The 17731-nt window shown below is 43.2% G+C and overlaps 1 protein-coding gene across 2 annotated transcripts in view; it reads right to left on the minus strand.

Annotated features, from left to right (window-relative positions):
- Positions 1-202: 202 nt before the first annotated feature.
- The window catches only part of TMEM38B (transmembrane protein 38B), a 55769-nt gene continuing 38240 nt past the window's right edge, over positions 203-17731 (minus strand). Inside the window, exons 4-7 of one of the 2 annotated variants that reach the window (XR_013212986.1) lie at positions 17194-17281; positions 3642-3759; positions 2142-2994; positions 203-2029 (exon numbers count right to left, since the gene is read on the minus strand). Coding sequence is in view for 1 of the 2 variants with exons in the window: in XM_077249321.1 (XP_077105436.1) it covers positions 2761-2994; positions 3642-3759; positions 17194-17281 (440 nt within the window). In the remaining variant the exon portion in view is untranslated. Of the gene's footprint in view, positions 2995-3641; positions 3760-17193; positions 17282-17731 lie in introns of both variants that reach the window. The other variant, XM_077249321.1, reaches the window with a different exon arrangement.

Genomic DNA, 17731 nt, shown 5'->3' on the forward strand with positions numbered 1-17731 from the left:
CTAGTTGACTCCTACCCCCGTATACAAAACAGATCTCTAATATGACCTTTTAAAAAAAAAAAAAAAAAGGAGTACATTATAGAAATGACAATGAACAAAGTGTGCAATGACTTTAAGGTAAGAACATTTTTTTTAAATCATACCAAGAAACAAAAACAGCATTACATACTTCACACAAATGGCTTCAGAATGCTTTTAGAAATCAAGTAGTGATGAAGTAGAATTTATTTTAACTTAGGTTATTAATTTGACAAATACAGTGAAAACATTAGAAATGTCACAGTATGAAAATTTAACAGTGCAAACAGCAAATCCGCTTACAAACCACAATATATTCAATATTCACAGAGTAGAAAACCAAATTCAGAATATTCAAAAGGTGTTATCAAAATCAATTGTTCAAATAACAGTACAGATAAATATCTATAAAATGTATCTATTATAAATTGAGAAAAATATTTAAATAATTTATATTTCTGAACATTTTTATCCTTATTACAGCAAATAAATTATTGCTTGTGAAAGTGACTAATTACTATACCACCCCACACTACATCAAATAATTGAAGCTGTGATAAACCGAGTGGTACATATGCGTATATTTATACGTAGCAGATTTGTTGTGAACATTTCTGTAACTGTCACAATTATGCGAATGAAGTTTACAGAAATGCATTTGCAGCCAAAAAAAAGGACTGATTTGGGGATAAATTTTGCAAAGAAATTTGGTGCAGGTAAATATTCCCCCAGAATACACAAAGCAAAGACTACCAACATTAAATAATCGCTTATGGAGGTTGTTTTATAGTGTTCCTAATGTAGAACTGGTCTTGGAGGTAGAGTACAAACAAGTGGTTATCCTGCATGTTCAGTGCGTGACCACTGAAGACCGTGAATGGCAGCATCCATCATATTACCCATGTACAACTTGATGGAAGCATGAAAAGTAAAAAAAAAACCCAGATTGGTGGCCCAGAAACATTGGGGGATTAAAAGGATTTAACTTATTTCCTGTTTTTGGCCAATTTCTTATAAATTACAAAACATCTTCAATTATAGTTAAACTCATATGTTCATGCTGCTACTGTTCTTCCAGACAGACACAGGAACGCAAACAGAATAGCGGAGCCTGCAGTATTGTTCTTCAAAAACACTGCAATTCCTATAGGACTCAATGAAATTTGGTTATAAATGAGTCGATACTTTTTTTTTTTAAACAGAAGATGTGATTCTAGTGTGCACATAACAAAGCATGCAGGATAGTTTTGGGCTAGAGTTTTATTGGATAAGGTATTGGTAAATGCTTAATGTTCTCAGGAGAAATGCGACTATACCAAGAACGGTAAAGGCCCCCATACACATTACATAGCTGTCCAAAGCCAGCCAAATGACAGTTTACCTGACAGTCATCGCTTTACTCCCTCAATGCAAAAGAATGCTAGAGTTCCCTATGAAAGTCGCTCTTGGACTCCAGTGGCAAAGGCTGATCTTCAAAGGGAGCAAAAGGATCAACAATTGGAATCTGTTGAACAGACTTCTACCACCCTTCCATCTGTCGGGGAAGATTCGGAAGGTCTTAATAAAAACTAGACAGTTGACCTTTCCCGCCGTGATTAGCAGCTTCAGAAGATTTTGATCTGATGTGCAGTGGCATTAAAAAGGACCTCTCACCAGTCTGAGCATGGCTGCAGGGTAAAGTAAAACATTTTTTTTGTCTCCTTATTGATCTCATGCAGCTATTGTGCAAAGATACAGCAGAGCCAAGTTATGCAACATTAGAAACAGTTTCAGATCTTTCCATACTGCCGATAGCCCTCAGCATCCCTCCATATTGGCTGCTGTGACATGAGAACTGGAAGTATTTGTAATGATACACAACTCAGATGTGCTGTATTCCCACACAGTAGCTGCAAAGATCAGAGAGGTGAATAGGGCACGTTCTTTTTTTTCCCCCTGTGTTATTGCCTGTTTGATTGGTCAGCCAGAGGAAAAAGAACATGCCCCCAGAGACAATCTCTGGTAATACAGACTTGAGAAAGGCTCAGTTGAGCCGAAACGTCGCTGAGACATGTGGGTTCATTAAAATCCTACATATTTTTCTGAAAATGGAGTGCTGCCTGCTTTTTTGAGAATGGTAATACAGTTGAACTATAGCAAAATTATAACCTAAAATCTCCACAATCCAGAGGAGAAATACAAAAAAAAAAAAAAAAGTTAACTCAACTCTGCAGCCACTATTCCAGGATGTGGTCAGTCTAACATGCTCAAACGATGAAAGGTCCTTTAACTAAGCAAATTTCTTTAATTTTTAAAAGTGAACTTAACAGACTGTCCATGTAAAATTGGTATGTCCGCTCTTTATGTAAGCTTTATAACCTCATGCTGACTTATCACATCAACAATTTTGGAAAGAAGTCACAGTTTAATAATTATGGCAGTAAATACATGTTAGACTTGCATCATAGATTTATTCAAGAATTAAGAGCAGAGTGCTGCAACCAATTTAGTAGTCCATGGCTGCCGGACCAGAACACTGCAAACCTATTGCCACTCTTTACATGCCTGAAACCACTTTGGATTAGCAGGTCATGGTGACATCATGAGTGAGTCACTCTGCAACATAATTATGTTGCGGCAACCTGCTAATGAGAAGAGTCACAGGGAATGTTGCAAACCCACAAACCTCTGGTCCGGTGGCCACAGGCAATCAACGTGGCTGCTGGACCAGGTTCAGTGTAAATCTTTTTGCTCAACGCTAGTTTATTCACTTTTTTTAGGATTTCTCTTCCTTGTAGAGTCACTGGATTCTGAGCTGCTTGCTCCAGTTTCTTCTTTGGAAATATTCTCTTTCACCTTGGGTTCATCTTTGTCACTTGTTGTAACTTTTTCCTTTGATACTTTAGAGGCTTGTTGCAAACCAAACAACAAGCGTCCAATTATCTCTTCTGCTGGTTGGAATGGAGAGGCAGATGACCTAGTCAGCATCATTCTGACCTAGAGAAAAAAAAATACATAAGTCACTGACAGCAGACTTATCGATTTGGACCGGCCATAGACTAATGATGCCAGCAGAGGAAACGTCCTGTCTGTCATGCATCATTTTCAGGCATACATGCCTAATGGAGGCGGACACTCAAACGTAGTAGACTGCATCTGGATATCCTGAAAAATACGCATGACAGCTCATGGGCGCTCTGCTGGCACCATTATAGTCTATGGCCCAGTCGACACATTGGTCCAAATCCCATTTAGCAGGTGGTTCGGAAGCAAGCCCCGACGGGACCCACAAATGTGGAGACAAGCGCAATGTGAAAGCCCCCTAAACCTTTTAATCACCAAAGTGAGTAGTAACTAAATGGCGATCATCCTTTTAACAGGTTTTCTGACTTCAGAGTACCCGATTGAATCGCATATGGACAAGGATTTAGAAACAACTCCAGGTCTGTTTACACAATCCGTTGTGGTTACAGCACATTAGGTGTTGCGCCAGCAACAGTAAGTGCCATAATGCCAAAAAGGAGCCCATTTTTCATACTGATGTATGCTGATACATTATGAATACATGAATAATGGCAAAACCCTCATGATGGCATTTGTTTTCTGAGGAGATGATGTAAATGGAAACATAGGTTTAATCTTACCTTTATAGTAATAAGAAACATAGTATAGATGAACATGAGGTGGTGTCTTTCGATGGGCAGCAGCTCAACATGCTGCAGTGTGAATAAAACCGATCCCAACAGACTGATTTTTACAGGGCTAAAATGAAAGAAAAACCATAAGTGAATTTATTTCTAAACTTAGGAACATGGCACCAAAACTGTATCTACATTTTAGATTTAGAGTTGCTGAAAAAAATATAAAGGAGTTCTGTCATTAAATTATTAATTACCTGCTGCACAATTAAGCAACAGGGGAGGAGGGGGACAAAACAAGCAAACTCCTTACTGTCAGAGCCTCAAAGTAACAACACTACAATTTATACTACAGTGAGCCTTCTGCCCAGGCCCCTTCATGACCAATACATTTTCAGCTTTTTGTGCTCATTTTTTCCCTTTGTCCATCAGTAAATAAAGCTGTGAAAAGAGACTTTGTGGGACGATTTCTAGTTTTAAATTACACCACTTCAAAATTTAATGTGTTGGCTGTGTGGGCTCCATTCCGTAGGTCACTACCGTAACCATGTGACATAAAATTGACTATGTGTTTGCAAAACGGTTAATGGACTTTTGTCGACTTTAGCCTGTAAAGTGATCAAGCCCTCTTGCAGTTGCCCTTTTTTTAGTATTAGGCCGGCGTCACACTGGCGTATTGCATCCGATGAGAGAGCATCGGATGCGATATGCTAATTACTCGGCTCCTGCTCGCAGCAGAGCAGGAGCCGAGTGCCATGCGTCTGTGCTCCGATTCTCTCGCACAGGGAGGATCGGAGCACAGCTGCGGAGGAGGCGGAGAAATGATTTTCTCCATCTCCTCCATTGCTGGGTCCGCTTATAACGCACAGCACTCGGATGATATCCAAGTGATGTGCGCTGTCTCACTCGCACCCATAGGCTTATATGGGTGCGAGGGAGCCGAGAGTTTTCCTCGGTCCGAGACAATCGCAGCATGCTGCGATTGTCTCGGACCGAGGAAAACGGCCGACAAAAAGTCGGCTGCTGGGAGCTGCCCCATAGCTGAACATTGGTCCGAGTGCAATGCGATTTTTTATCGCATTGCACTCGGCCGTTTAAAACGCCAGTGTGACGCCGGACTTATAGAGCTTTGATTGACCTTTATACTTCTTTTATTAGGATTTCAAACATTCTTGGGCTAAAAGGAAAGTGGTGTAGGCTGCTAGGCAGATGCCCTGTTTCCTTCTTAGCTGATAGCTTTTTTATTTTTTTTAGATTTTGCTTTAACATGGTCACATTAAAAATAGAAAACCAAGAAAAAAAAAAATATGGATAAGGGTATATCACAAGAGAAAACTAAGGGGAAAAAAACAACTTCTAAAAATACCTTTTATTTGCATTCATTAAAAACACAAAAATCTAAAAATGGAAAAAATCCATAAGGTTCATCAAAAACGTAGTGTGTCAGGTTGGCATAAATATACCCATTTATCAATTAATAAGAAAAATATCTAAGGGAATAGAAGGTGTCTTAACCCTAAATATCCCTTCCTGACAGCGGAGGTTGGCAGCCTGGGGATACGATATGGCACCCCCGCTCTATGTGGCAGAAGATTCATCTTGGCTCCGTTTCTCCAACTCAAAATATATCCCGATGGACCATTTATTTAACCTAAAGGGGGCAAACTCGAAAGAATGGGGCATGTTATTTATGGTAAGTTGATTATTGGTCTGTTTTACTTATATACACCAAGTGCAAAATCAAATTATATCATGAATATGATGTATGGACACCATGAACGAAACAATGATGCAAATGGTCAATTTTATATAGAAAAAACTCAGTATAATCTTTATTAATAGCAATTTAAAAACATACCATCACATCAGATCAGATTTGGGACAAAGGGTGAAACTGGAGCACCTTATACATACTGTGTGCTGCATAGGTGACTGACACCAATACCCGGCACAAGAGCCCACCACTAGGCACCTATAAATGTGTGTATAGTCCAACAATGCGGACATAAGCCAGCGCTACTGCTATAATGATAATACTATAGTCTCTTATTAATCTGAGCTCCGACTGCTGGCATTAATATAATACACATGCCCACCTAGAGTTACCCCAAAGGGAACAAATACATGCCGAAAAAATCAGCCAAAACCATTACCTCTAAGTGGGGGTACCGCGATGAGACTGGAGTCCGCAGACGCCACCGCCCGGACTCCAGTCTCATCGCGGTACCCCCACTTAGAGGTAATGGTTTTGGCTGATTTTTTCGGCATGTATTTGTTCCCTTTGGGGTAACTCTAGGTGGGCATGTGTATTATATTAATGCCAGCAGTCGGAGCTCAGATTAATAAGAGACTATAGTATTATCATTATAGCAGTAGCGCTGGCTTATGTCCGCATTGTTGGACTATACACACATTTATAGGTGCCTAGTGGTGGGCTCTTGTGCCGGGTATTGGTGTCAGTCACCTATGCAGCACACAGTATGTATAAGGTGCTCCAGTTTCACCCTTTGTCCCAAATCTGGTCTGATGTAATGATATGTTTTTAAATTGCTATTAATAAAGATTATACTGAGTTTTTTCTATATAAAATTGACCATTTGCATCATTGTTTCGTTCATGGTGTCCATATATGGTATATGATGATGGGTCTGTTAGTCCTAATAGACACATGATCAGGGGTAATATGTTACAGTTTATTATGATCATGTGTCTTGGTCATGTTTGTTATGTATGGTTAAATGTTGCTGTGTTTTGCACAGGATTCGAACTTGACATGGATTTTCAAGCCAAGGAGAAGACTTGGCTTTCACACATCGACCAGGTGTTTGGGGGAGAGGGGTCCAGCATTCAGCAGAGTGGTGATGGGAGATGGGATGAACAAGCATTGGTTTTGCAGAAAACGATTATAAAAAGGACTAAGTTATGGTGGAACCGCACATTTCTGGAGAAATACTTGAGTAAAAATATGATACCGAGGGGATTGCGAGTAATTCCTACCTTTCCGGTGGAGGACCCTGGATTTGTGTCTAGATGGGAGGAGGCATGCAACGTGTGTTCAAAAACACTTATGCAGTTATTATGCGAACATAATGGGGTGTTGATGACCCAGTTGGACACATCAAATAAGACTATGGAGGATGAACTTAATGCGATTAATTTGACGGAAAAAGTAAAAACTTTCCATGGTCAAACGGATAAGATATTAGAAGGAGTGGTTAAAAAAATCCAGACCACCCAGTTGAATAAATTAAACCGTGATTGACGGGATTACGACACGAATCATGTTTATCTGTGGAGGAAAATAGTGCAAAAAGGCCAACAAATGAAGCGTATTCCATCATATTCCTCAGTGTCATCTATTGGTGATATGTCAGATGCTTCAGAGACATCGGGGGTGTCTGGGTCCGGACAGACAAGACGAAATCAAAGGGAACATACGTTCCATCCGTATAGGTCGTCTAACTTTTCTCCTGTGTCTACTCGTTTTGGAAAAAAGGTAATTAATTTGAGCACGCATGAGTTCACAGATGTAGATCTAGCATTGTTGGAGAAAGGTTTTTCCTTTTCACCAGCCGCACCATTTGATGCGTTTTTGGCAATTAAGGATCTGCATCTGTTCGCTCGCTCGTTAATTTTTAAGAAACATTTTTTTGATGGCAACCTGTTACAATTGTTCCCTACAGAAGAAGAACAAGTAGCATTGCAAGCATTGGAGGAACTAGCGGTTGAACATAATACGACAGAGGGAGGTAAGATCCCAGTGTCTATTCGTCCTAAGTCTAAAAAATTCCCCCCTTGGCAACATGTCCGAATGTGGACTTGTTTGTACAAATTGTTAGTAAGGAACTATGTAAGATACCACGTTACACCTATAATGATAATCTTACTAGGGGTGAACGGGAGCGTCTGCGTGTCCTTCAAAATCTCACTGACGTGGTCTTTAAACCGGCCGACAAGGGGGGGGAACGTGGTAGTATGGCCTAAGGCTTTATATGAAAAAGAGGCATTTCGCCAATTGGGCAATGCCACATGCTACAAAAAACTCACGTTCAACCCCTTGTCTGCCTATTCTGCACAATTGCGGGCCATTATCGGTGGGGCTAGAGACATGGGAACAATTACAAAGGAGTTGGCTGATGCTTTAATTGTGCCTGATCCTATTGTTCCCACTTTTTACTTACTACCTAAATTACATAAGGACGCGCGGACGCCCCCGGGTCGCCCCATTATTTCTGGGCGAGGGAATTATCTCGAACATACAAATAGATGGATCGATTCTAAGCTTCAACCGCTAGTTGAGGGTTTGCCATCTTTTTTGAAAGACACAGGAGAACTGTTAAGACGGGTGGATGGTCTGCATTTGGAGGAAGATATGGTACTGGTGACGGGGGACGTTGAGTCCCTCTACACCAGTATCAGACATGTTGATGGGGTCCGTGCAGTTAGTTTTTTCCTCTCTATGTCTAACTTACCAGGTGATATTAGAGATTTGGTCATTGAGTTATTACATTTCACATTAACACAATTTTTTTGTGTTTAAGGGGTCTTTCTTCCTGCAGCTCCAGGGAACAGCAATGGGGGCTTCCTTTGCCCCGGCGTACGCCAATCTGTTCCTGGGGCTGTGGGAGAGAGACCTCTCCCTGCCGGATCAGCCGTCGCCGATGTGCCGGGTCCTTTCTTGGACCCGGTACATCGATGACATTTTGCTGATCTGGCAGGGATCATGTGATGATCTAAATACTTTTATGAGATCACTAAATGACAATGACCAGAATATCTTTATCACCTATAAGTGTGACCATCTAACTCTAGAATTTCTTGATGTCACACTTAAGAAAGATGGGAGGGGTGAAATACAGACGGATATTTTCCGTAAGCCCACCTCTACTAATATGTTGTTGCACGCAACATCCTCCCATCCTGGACACATGATCCAGTCGGTCCCCACCGGACAATTCCTGCGGTTGCGGAGGCTTTGCTCCACAGATAATGACTTTTATAAGCAGGCGGAAGATCTCAAACAACGCCTGAAAGAGCGGGGCTTCAGCAACCGCATGATTAAGAAAGCATATAACCGTGCAAAGGGTTCCTCTAGAAATGAGCTACTATATGGTACACGACAATCTAAAAGAAATGGTGACGTAAGATTTGTTACCAACTTTCACTCACACTTCCCGAAAATGAGAAAAAATATAGTTCTTACCGATAACGGTATTTCTCTGAGCCCATGACGGCACCACGGAGAGGGGATCCGCCCACCAAGGACAGGAAACCTACAGATAAAAAGGGCGGTACCTCTCTCCTGCATCAGTTGTTTACTAGAGAACAATGGGAGACTATGGAACAGCTTATTAGTTTCAATATTACTTAACTTAATTGAGATACCGCGTGACCTATCATAAAATAAACTATGGCACTATATTAACGTGCACACCCATGAGTGAAGGGAGGGAATGTACGGGTGCCGTCATGGGCTCAGAGAAATACCGTTATCGGTAAGAACTATATTTTTCTCTGTCGCCCATGACGGCACCACGGAGAGATTTCATAGATTTGTACATTCAGGGAGGGACCACCGCTTCCAGAACCCTTTACCGAAAGTAAGGTCCGAAGAGGAGATAAGGTCCAATCTATAGTGCCTATAGAATGTGGAAGGTGATGACCAAGTAGCAGCTCTACATATCTGGTCAATCGAAGCTCCGGCCTTCTCGCCCAAGAAGCTGCCACTGCTCTCGTTGAGTGAGCCTTGACCTCACTGGAAATAGACATTCCACTTGATGAGTATGATAGGCTGATAGCATCTGTGATCCATCTCGCCAGACTAGATTTGGAGGCTTTTTTCCCTTTCCAGGGATCCTGAAAGCACACAAAAAGAGAGGCATCCTCCCTACTCTCTCTGGTGGCTTCTAAGTACTACGTGAAGCATCTCCTGACATCTAGTGTATGCAATGATTCCTCCTCCCTATTTTTAGGGTTAAGACAAAAGGAGGGAAGAGATATCTCTTGAGTTCTGTGGAACCGGGATGCCACCTTCGGGAGGTATGCAGGATCTATTTTGAGAGTAACACTATCCTCTAAAAACCGTGTATGAGGAGGGTTAGAAGATAGTGCCTGTATGTCGCTTATTCTACGAGCAGATGAGAGGGCGACGAGCAGGGATGTTTTGAGGGATAGGAGTTTTAATGGGATATCCTCTAAGGGTTTGAAGGGTGGTTTAGACAGGGTTTTAAGGACCAAAAATAAATCCCATTGAAGGGAACTTTTACTGGAAGTGGCCTCGAACTACCTGCTGCCCTGATGAACCTGGGAACCCACCGATTCATAAAGTGATGTTTTAAGGGACAGATTCCCAGAGAAGCCTCTGACCGGGGTTCAAAAGGAGGTTTGGATAGGGATATAAGATCCAAGTTTAAATTCCAAGGAGGAGTAAACCGAGAGGGGATGGGTCTAGACCTGGCCAACGCTTTGATGAACCTGGATATCCCCGATACCCAGCCGGGTCGTAATTGTACAGGGCCTTTAAAGCCAAGACTTGAACTTTTAAAGTATTTGTGACTAGCCCCTGTTCCAATTCCTTGCAGAAACTCTAAGACAGCTGTTATTGGAAACTCCCTCTTCTAACTTGGAACCTGAAAGGAAGTTCCTCCAGGTTCCCCCCCTAATAATCAATATTATGGCTAATATTCTGAGGAGATGCACCAGAGAATTCTGGGTGACCAGCCTTTTGACCATTTCCATATATTAGGGCTCAGAGTACCGGCCCCCGACCACCTGCTCTATATTACCACGAGGAGGGGACTTGGAGAAGCAACATGTGCCTGTTCAGACTGGATTACCCAGTCATGCACCGCGGCGTCTGCTTGCGTCATAAGGGCGCGCTCTCACCCCGCGCGTGCCACTAGCCTCCGGTCCTGGACTGCGGGAAGATCAAACCAATAACTGTTAGTACATGGATAATGGCAGAGCATTAGCATGTACACACATTACTCATCCAGGAGATCACGTCTATTCCGAATCCTTAGGTGTCTAAACCCCAAACAAGGGTTGGATATTATTGCAACTAAGGAATACACAATCCGGCAGGTGATATTTCCTAACATTACCAGAGTTGACCTCTCATTAGAAACGCTGAAAGGGAAACGTGGATCATCGCTCCTATTTTACTGACATTACACACATATACATATCCTAAAAGGCAAGCTTGTCAGTGTTATCAGCCATGGAGGGAGTAGCCATACTTTATGGCTAGAGAAAAACAGGATTCTTCCCACCAGAGAGGTGCTGATTCGCCACAAGGTGCCAAAGGCAGACATGCCGTCCCTGGTAACCATAGTACAATAGACTTATGGGACGAGAATCTGTCTACTGGATGTTAATCAAGGAAGCCAGCCTGATTGTCACATGTGGAATTGGTAAGGATTTTTTCCTTCCACCTCTTGGTATTTTCTGCTCCCAGGACAGTAGTATGTCCCTTTATAGCTTGAGAAAAACTGTTCCATACGGAAGAACTGCTAATTTACTCAGCCAATTCAAGCCAAGCTCAGCTAAGCCCTGTTGTAAAGAATGAATCAACAGAAGTTGGAACTGGGTACAAAACCACTAGGACTCTATAAGCCAGAGTTGGGGACAAAAATGTGAAATGGTAGACCCACGATATACCTTGTGCGTGGCTGCATAACCTAAATCAGAAGGTCTAACCCAGAGCCAAAAAAGAAAACACCAAGCTCGAAGTAATAGGAAGCACAGAGGTACTATGATGCTAATGATACCCCGAGGCACAGGGGCACTGAAGCAATAAGATGCCCGTAAGCACACATTTTGATGCATGGAGGGGCTATTGATGCAATGTGAAGCAAAAAAACACAATGAAGCACCACGATCCAATATAATGCAATACAATGCATAAAGGCAATATCAAGCACTAAGATGCGACATGATGCAATACGATGCAACATGATGCACAGAGGCACTGTGAACTATGATGCACAGAGGCAATATGAAACACTATAATACAAAATGAAGCACAGAGGCACTATGATGCAATATGATACACAGAGGCACTCGATATGCATAGAGGCACTAAGATGCAACATGATGCACAGAGGCACTCAATATGATGCATAAAAGCACAATGATGCAATATAAAGCAGAGGTACTCAATATGATGCATAAAGGCACTATAATGCAACATGCTGCACAGCGGCACTCAATATGATGCAAAGAGGCACTGATGCAATATGAAGCACAGATGCACTCAATATGATACGTAGAGGCACAATAATGCAATATGAAGCACAGAGGCACTCAGTACGATGCATAGAGGCACCATGATGCAATACAACGCGCAGAGGCACTCAATATGATGCCTAGAGGTACTATGATGCAACATGATACATAGAGGCATGCAATATAATGCATAAAAGCACTATGATGCAATATGATACACAGAGACATGCCATATAATGCATAGAGGCACCATGATGCAATATGATGCACAGAGGCACTTAGTATGATGCATAGAGGCACCATGATGCAATATGATACGTAGAGGCATGTAATATAATGCATAGAAGCACTATGATGCGACATAATACAGGGACACACGACATAATGCAAAGAAGCAATATGATACACAGACACGCAATATAATGCAAAGAGGAAACATGATGCAACATGTTGCACTCAATATAATGCATAAAAGTATCATGATGCCGTATGATATGGGGCAGCACGGTGGCTTAGTGGCCAGCACTGCAGCCCGGCAGCGCTGGAGTCCCGGGTTCAAATCCCACCCAGGACAACATCCGCAAAGAGCCCACATGCTCTCTCCGTGTTTGGGTGGGTCTCCTCCGGGCACTCTGGCCTCCTCCCACACCCCAAAGACACACCGATAGGGAATTCAGACTGCGAGCCCCACTGGGGACAGCGATGACAATGTCTGCAAAGCGCTGCGTAATATGTTAGCGCTATACAAAAATAAAGACCATTATTATTATTATTATATGATGTTCAGCCACACACAATATAAAGCATAGAGCTACAGTCATGCTTGAAAACGGGCCCATAGTTACAAGCAAAAGAGCAATCTCTCAGAGATACGAATAAGCCTCCACTTTGAATAGTATATCTCATTTGTCAGACTGACCCCACCCGAAGGAGCTAACTAATGAGTCACAGCTGAAGGGCAGTCTCCATGGAGGCAAAGTGCTCCATTAACACTATATGTCCTCCCAATGCATAGAGTAGTTAAGTTGCAAAGAAAAGTGAGACACCTGTTTATCAGACCCCGCCAAAAAAAAAAAAGAAAGTGAAAACCATGCTTCCAAAGGTCACTTTGAAGTCTAATCATAAGGCTCTGCGCAGACAAGACATGCAACTAACTTAAGGCAAATCATGAGATGTAGCCTGGACATATGGCCTTATAGCCTAGAGGTCCAAGGTCTGGCTGTGTACATGTGAAAACATACCTCACATATGAAGCTCTAGCACAGCTTTGCACAAAGGCATGAGCTATCAACAGAACATTCCACCATGCACTTACCTGTGCTGGCTCCATACCTGCTAAAAAACAGGGGGAGCTGGTGACGCCGAGAGCCCATCATGAGGGGAAGCGGCGTCCCATCAGGAGTGCTGCATTGCTGTCAATGATTTTCTCTCCCCCATGAGGTCCAGGCCTGGCAACTGAAGGAGGCTCAGCTCCGGTGTTTCCCTGGAGAAGATTCTGGGAGAGGCAGCATGCGGCTTTTTTTTTTTTTTTCCCTTGCACACCGGGGGCCCCGGCTTTTGCAGATTGCAGGCTTACGCTTCAGGGGGGAGAGCGCCACTCTCCCCGTAACCACAGAGGGACCCCCCCTGTATGTTTATCGCTGCTGCGGCATCTTTTCTTTATTTTTTTTTTGTGGCTAGTGCTGCGGTTTGCGCTGCGGCCTGTGCCGCGGCTCGTGCTGCGGTTCCTTTACCGACGGATTACTGAAGCAGCCTCTTTTTATGCAGCGATTCCCGCTGCTTGATTCAATTATGCGCCTGCGCAGAAGCGCCTCTTCCGGCGCCTGCGTAGAAACGCTGTCTGCCGGCGCCTGCGGAGTGTGCCATTATCGCTCTTTCCAACGTGCAGTTTCAAGATGGTGCCGCACATGACCCGCTGCCCACCGGAGCTCCCGGTCTCTTTGCAGCCTGCCCCAACGCGCGGTCCCTGCACGCCGGTCGGCTATGCAGTGTGCAGGCTGACGCTTCCAAAGGGAAAGCCGCGCCGCTCCTCCCGCAACCACAGAGGGACCCCCCTGGATGTTGCCGCTGCTGCATCTTACCTAGGGAGGTGACCGCGAACTCCATGTCACCTCCCCCGCACACCCTAGAGGCCCACTAGCCCCAGCGGTGGCGCTTCGGGTGACCACACCAGCCTAGGCAGAGGGACCCCAGCTGCCTGAGTCGGACTGATTGGCCCCGGAATCCCACGACGATCTTCCTTCTGGTAAGTCTGTAGGTCTCCCATCAAGGACAGGAAACCAACTGATGCGGGAGAGAGGTACCGCCCTTTTTATCTGTAGGTTTCCTGTCCTTGGTGGGCGGATCCCCTCTCCGTGGTGCCGTCATGGGCGACAGAGAAAATTCTTGATAGGTCATGGCATATTTTGAAGGCGGACCCAGTGATTTCTAGATTTATCCCCGATAGGGCTGTGATTACAGCTAGAAGGTCCAGAAATTTGAGGGATAGATTGGTCCGTAGCCACTATACGGGGGAGCCAACAACCACTTTTTTGGACCAGTTCAAGAGACGCTATGGCAGTACCCCATGTGGCCACTGCGTGGCCTGTTCTAATATGGATCGCACAGATAAATTTAAAAATCAGGAAGGCTCTAAGGAATTCACTATTAAAACAAATATTACGTGTACAAGTAAAAACGTAATTTACTACGGTGTCTGTCCATGTAACATGAACTACGTGGGAATGACTACCAGACAGCTGAAGATTAGAATTCGGGAGCATGTGTTAGGGATCGAGGCAGCTGCTACTGCAGAGGATGAGACATTACTAAAAACGATCCCTAGACACTTCCGCAGGTTCCATAATTGTGATGGTAGTCAATTTCGGGTGAGGGGCATTGATATGCTCAACACTAATATTCGAGGCGGTGGGATGTTTAGCAAGTTAGCTCAGTTAGAGTCCAGGTGGATATGGACATTGGGTACAGTTCATCCATCTGGACTCAATGAGAATCTTAGTTTCACACCGTTTCTCTGATCATCGCTCTGCTCTATATGGAGCATTGTCCATTCTGTGTGTGCATTTTTTAACTTGTTTTTTGGGGCAGACGCCACCGCCCGGACTCCAGTCTCATCGCGGTACCCCCACTTAGAGGTAATGGTTTTGGCTGATTTTTTCGGCATGTATTTGTTCCCTTTGGGGTAACTCTAGGTGGGCATGTGTATTATATTAATGCCAGCAGTCGGAGCTCAGATTAATAAGAGACTATAGTATTATCATTATAGCAGTAGCGCTGGCTTATGTCCACATTGTTGGACTATACACACATTTATAGGTGCCTAGTGGTGGGCTCTTGTGCAGGGTATTGGTGTCAGTCACCTATGCAGCACACAGTATGTATAAGGTGCTCCAGTTTCACCCTTTGTCCCAAATCTGGTCTGATGTGATGGTATGTTTTTAAATTGCTATTAATAAAGATTATACTGAGTTTTTTCTATATACAATTGACCATTTGCATCATTGTTTCGTTCATGGTGTCCATATATGGTATATGATGATGGGTCTGTTAGTCCTAATAGACACATGATCATAATAAACTAACATATTACCCCTGATCATGTGTCTTGGTCATGTTTGTTATGTATCATGAATATGATGTGTCTATTAGGCTCGAGTCTGACATGAGTTATGATTGTCATGCTTTGGGATTAGTCTGACATGTTATGGGTATGTGCAAGTGATCATCTTTTCACACCGTCAATAATCTGATTATAACCAATGTTTATATGACTTTTGGGTACTTGATTTTTCTTACTTAAACCTCTCAATCACTGGGACTACCCTTTTAGATCAAAATACAGCTGTATAGAGGCATCCACACTTTTAGACCAGCATCTTATAGGCCTAGCCAGACTTAAGGTACCGTCACACTCAGCGACGCTGCAGCGATATAGACAACGAGCCGATCGCTGCAGCGTCGCTGTTTAGGTCGCTGGGGAGCTGTCACACAGACCGCTCTCTCCAGCGACCAACGATCAGGGGAACGACTTCGGCATCGTTGAAACGGTCTTCAACAATGCCGAAGTCCCCCTGCAGCACCCGGGTAAATATCGGGTTACTAAGCGCAGGGCCACGCTTAGTAACCCGATATTTACCCTGGTTACCATTGTAAAAGTAAAAAAAAAAAAAAAAAAAAAAAAAAAAACACTACATACTCACCTTCTGATGTCTGTCACGTCCCCCGGCGTCCACAGGGTTACGCGCTGCTGCTCAGAGCTTCCTGTACTGAATGTGTCAGCTGTAAAACAGAGCACAGCGGTGACGTCACCGCTGTGCTCTGCTTTACTGCGGCGCTGACACATTCAGTGCAGGAAGTTCTCGGCAGCAGCGCGTAACCCTGTGGACGCCGGGGGACGTGACAGATATCAGAAGGTGAGTATGTACTGTTTTTTTTTTTTTTACTTTTACAATGGTAACCAGGGTAAATATCGGGTTACTAAGCGCGGCCCTGCACTTAGTAACCCGATATTTACCCTGGTTACAAGTGAACACATCGCTGTATCGGCGTCACACACGCCGATACAGCGATGACAGCGGGTGATCAAGCGACGAAATAAAGTCCTGGACTTCTAGCTCCGACCAGCGATATCACAGCGGGATCCAGATCGCTGCTGCGTGTCAAACACAACAAGATCGCTATCCACGACGCTGCAACGTCACGGATCGTCGTCGTTCTCGCTGCAAAGTCGCTTAGTGTGAAGGTACCTTTAGTCTATGTTTTTATAGCACTTTATTGGGTGGTGGTGTTGGCTTTGTTTAGGGACTAACCTGTAGGGGATCAGGTAAGGATCGCCTACGTAGAGCAGGGGCACCATATCGTATCCCCAGGGTGCCAACCCACGCTTTCAGGAAGGGATTACCTAAGATTTTTTTTTCTTATTAATTGATATATGGGTATGCTTATATCAACCTGACAATGTACATTTTTGATGACCCTTATGGATATTTCCATTTTTCTATTTATGAGTTTTTAATAAATACAAATAAAAGGTTTTTGTGGGTTTTTTTTTTTTTAAAGGTTTTTTCTTTCCTTGGTTTTCACATTAAAAATAAAAACGGACTGTGTATATAAGACAATATTAACGCAAAGCGATGCAAGGCTTGCTAAAATAAACCTAACACTAAGGGAGAACCATCCCTTAATTCAGTGTACAGACCAAAACAATGCAAAAGATTTATGTGGCAAGGAAATGGGAGTGCTCAAATCCAATTTTGTTAATGAGCAAAATTAAGTCTTGTGAATCAAAACATTTAGGCTAAATATTTTCAGGAGAGTGAAACCAGTCACGTACTATGACATCTTTAGAAGCTCGTTGCTTTCGGGTTTCCAGACACCTCTCACGAGTTGTTCAAAGTTGGAGATCAGGCCGCCTCCAGCCGCTGCAAACAAAACCGATCAATTAGCTGCCTCAGAATACACATCATGGGATATAGAGCTATTTTTTTTTTTTAGTATGCAAGCTGTCACAATAATAATAATAATAATTAAAAAAAAAAAGTGGGATTTACAGATACATTACCAAAGAAGTAACTTATTATAGCACCATTCATTCCATGGCACTTTACATTTGATCCAGTATTCTGGTGTATGTGAAATATAGGGGGGCACATTGACACTGTGGCCCTTTAACAGACAGATCCTAGGTCCTGTGCAGTGAATTACAAAAGTTAGGAGCCATCCCCGATTGGGTACACCTAGTCGCGGTGGGATGGCTTCTATGCTTTTCGGATCAAAATGGTGATACCCAAGTACCCCATGTTATTTACATGTACAATTACTATTTACTTACAGGGTATTTGCTCATTTTGTTTTAATAATATGTTCTACAC

The sequence above is a fragment of the Ranitomeya variabilis genome, chromosome 1, assembly GCF_051348905.1.
Source record: "Ranitomeya variabilis isolate aRanVar5 chromosome 1, aRanVar5.hap1, whole genome shotgun sequence".
Lineage (NCBI taxonomy): Eukaryota > Metazoa > Chordata > Amphibia > Anura > Dendrobatidae > Ranitomeya > Ranitomeya variabilis.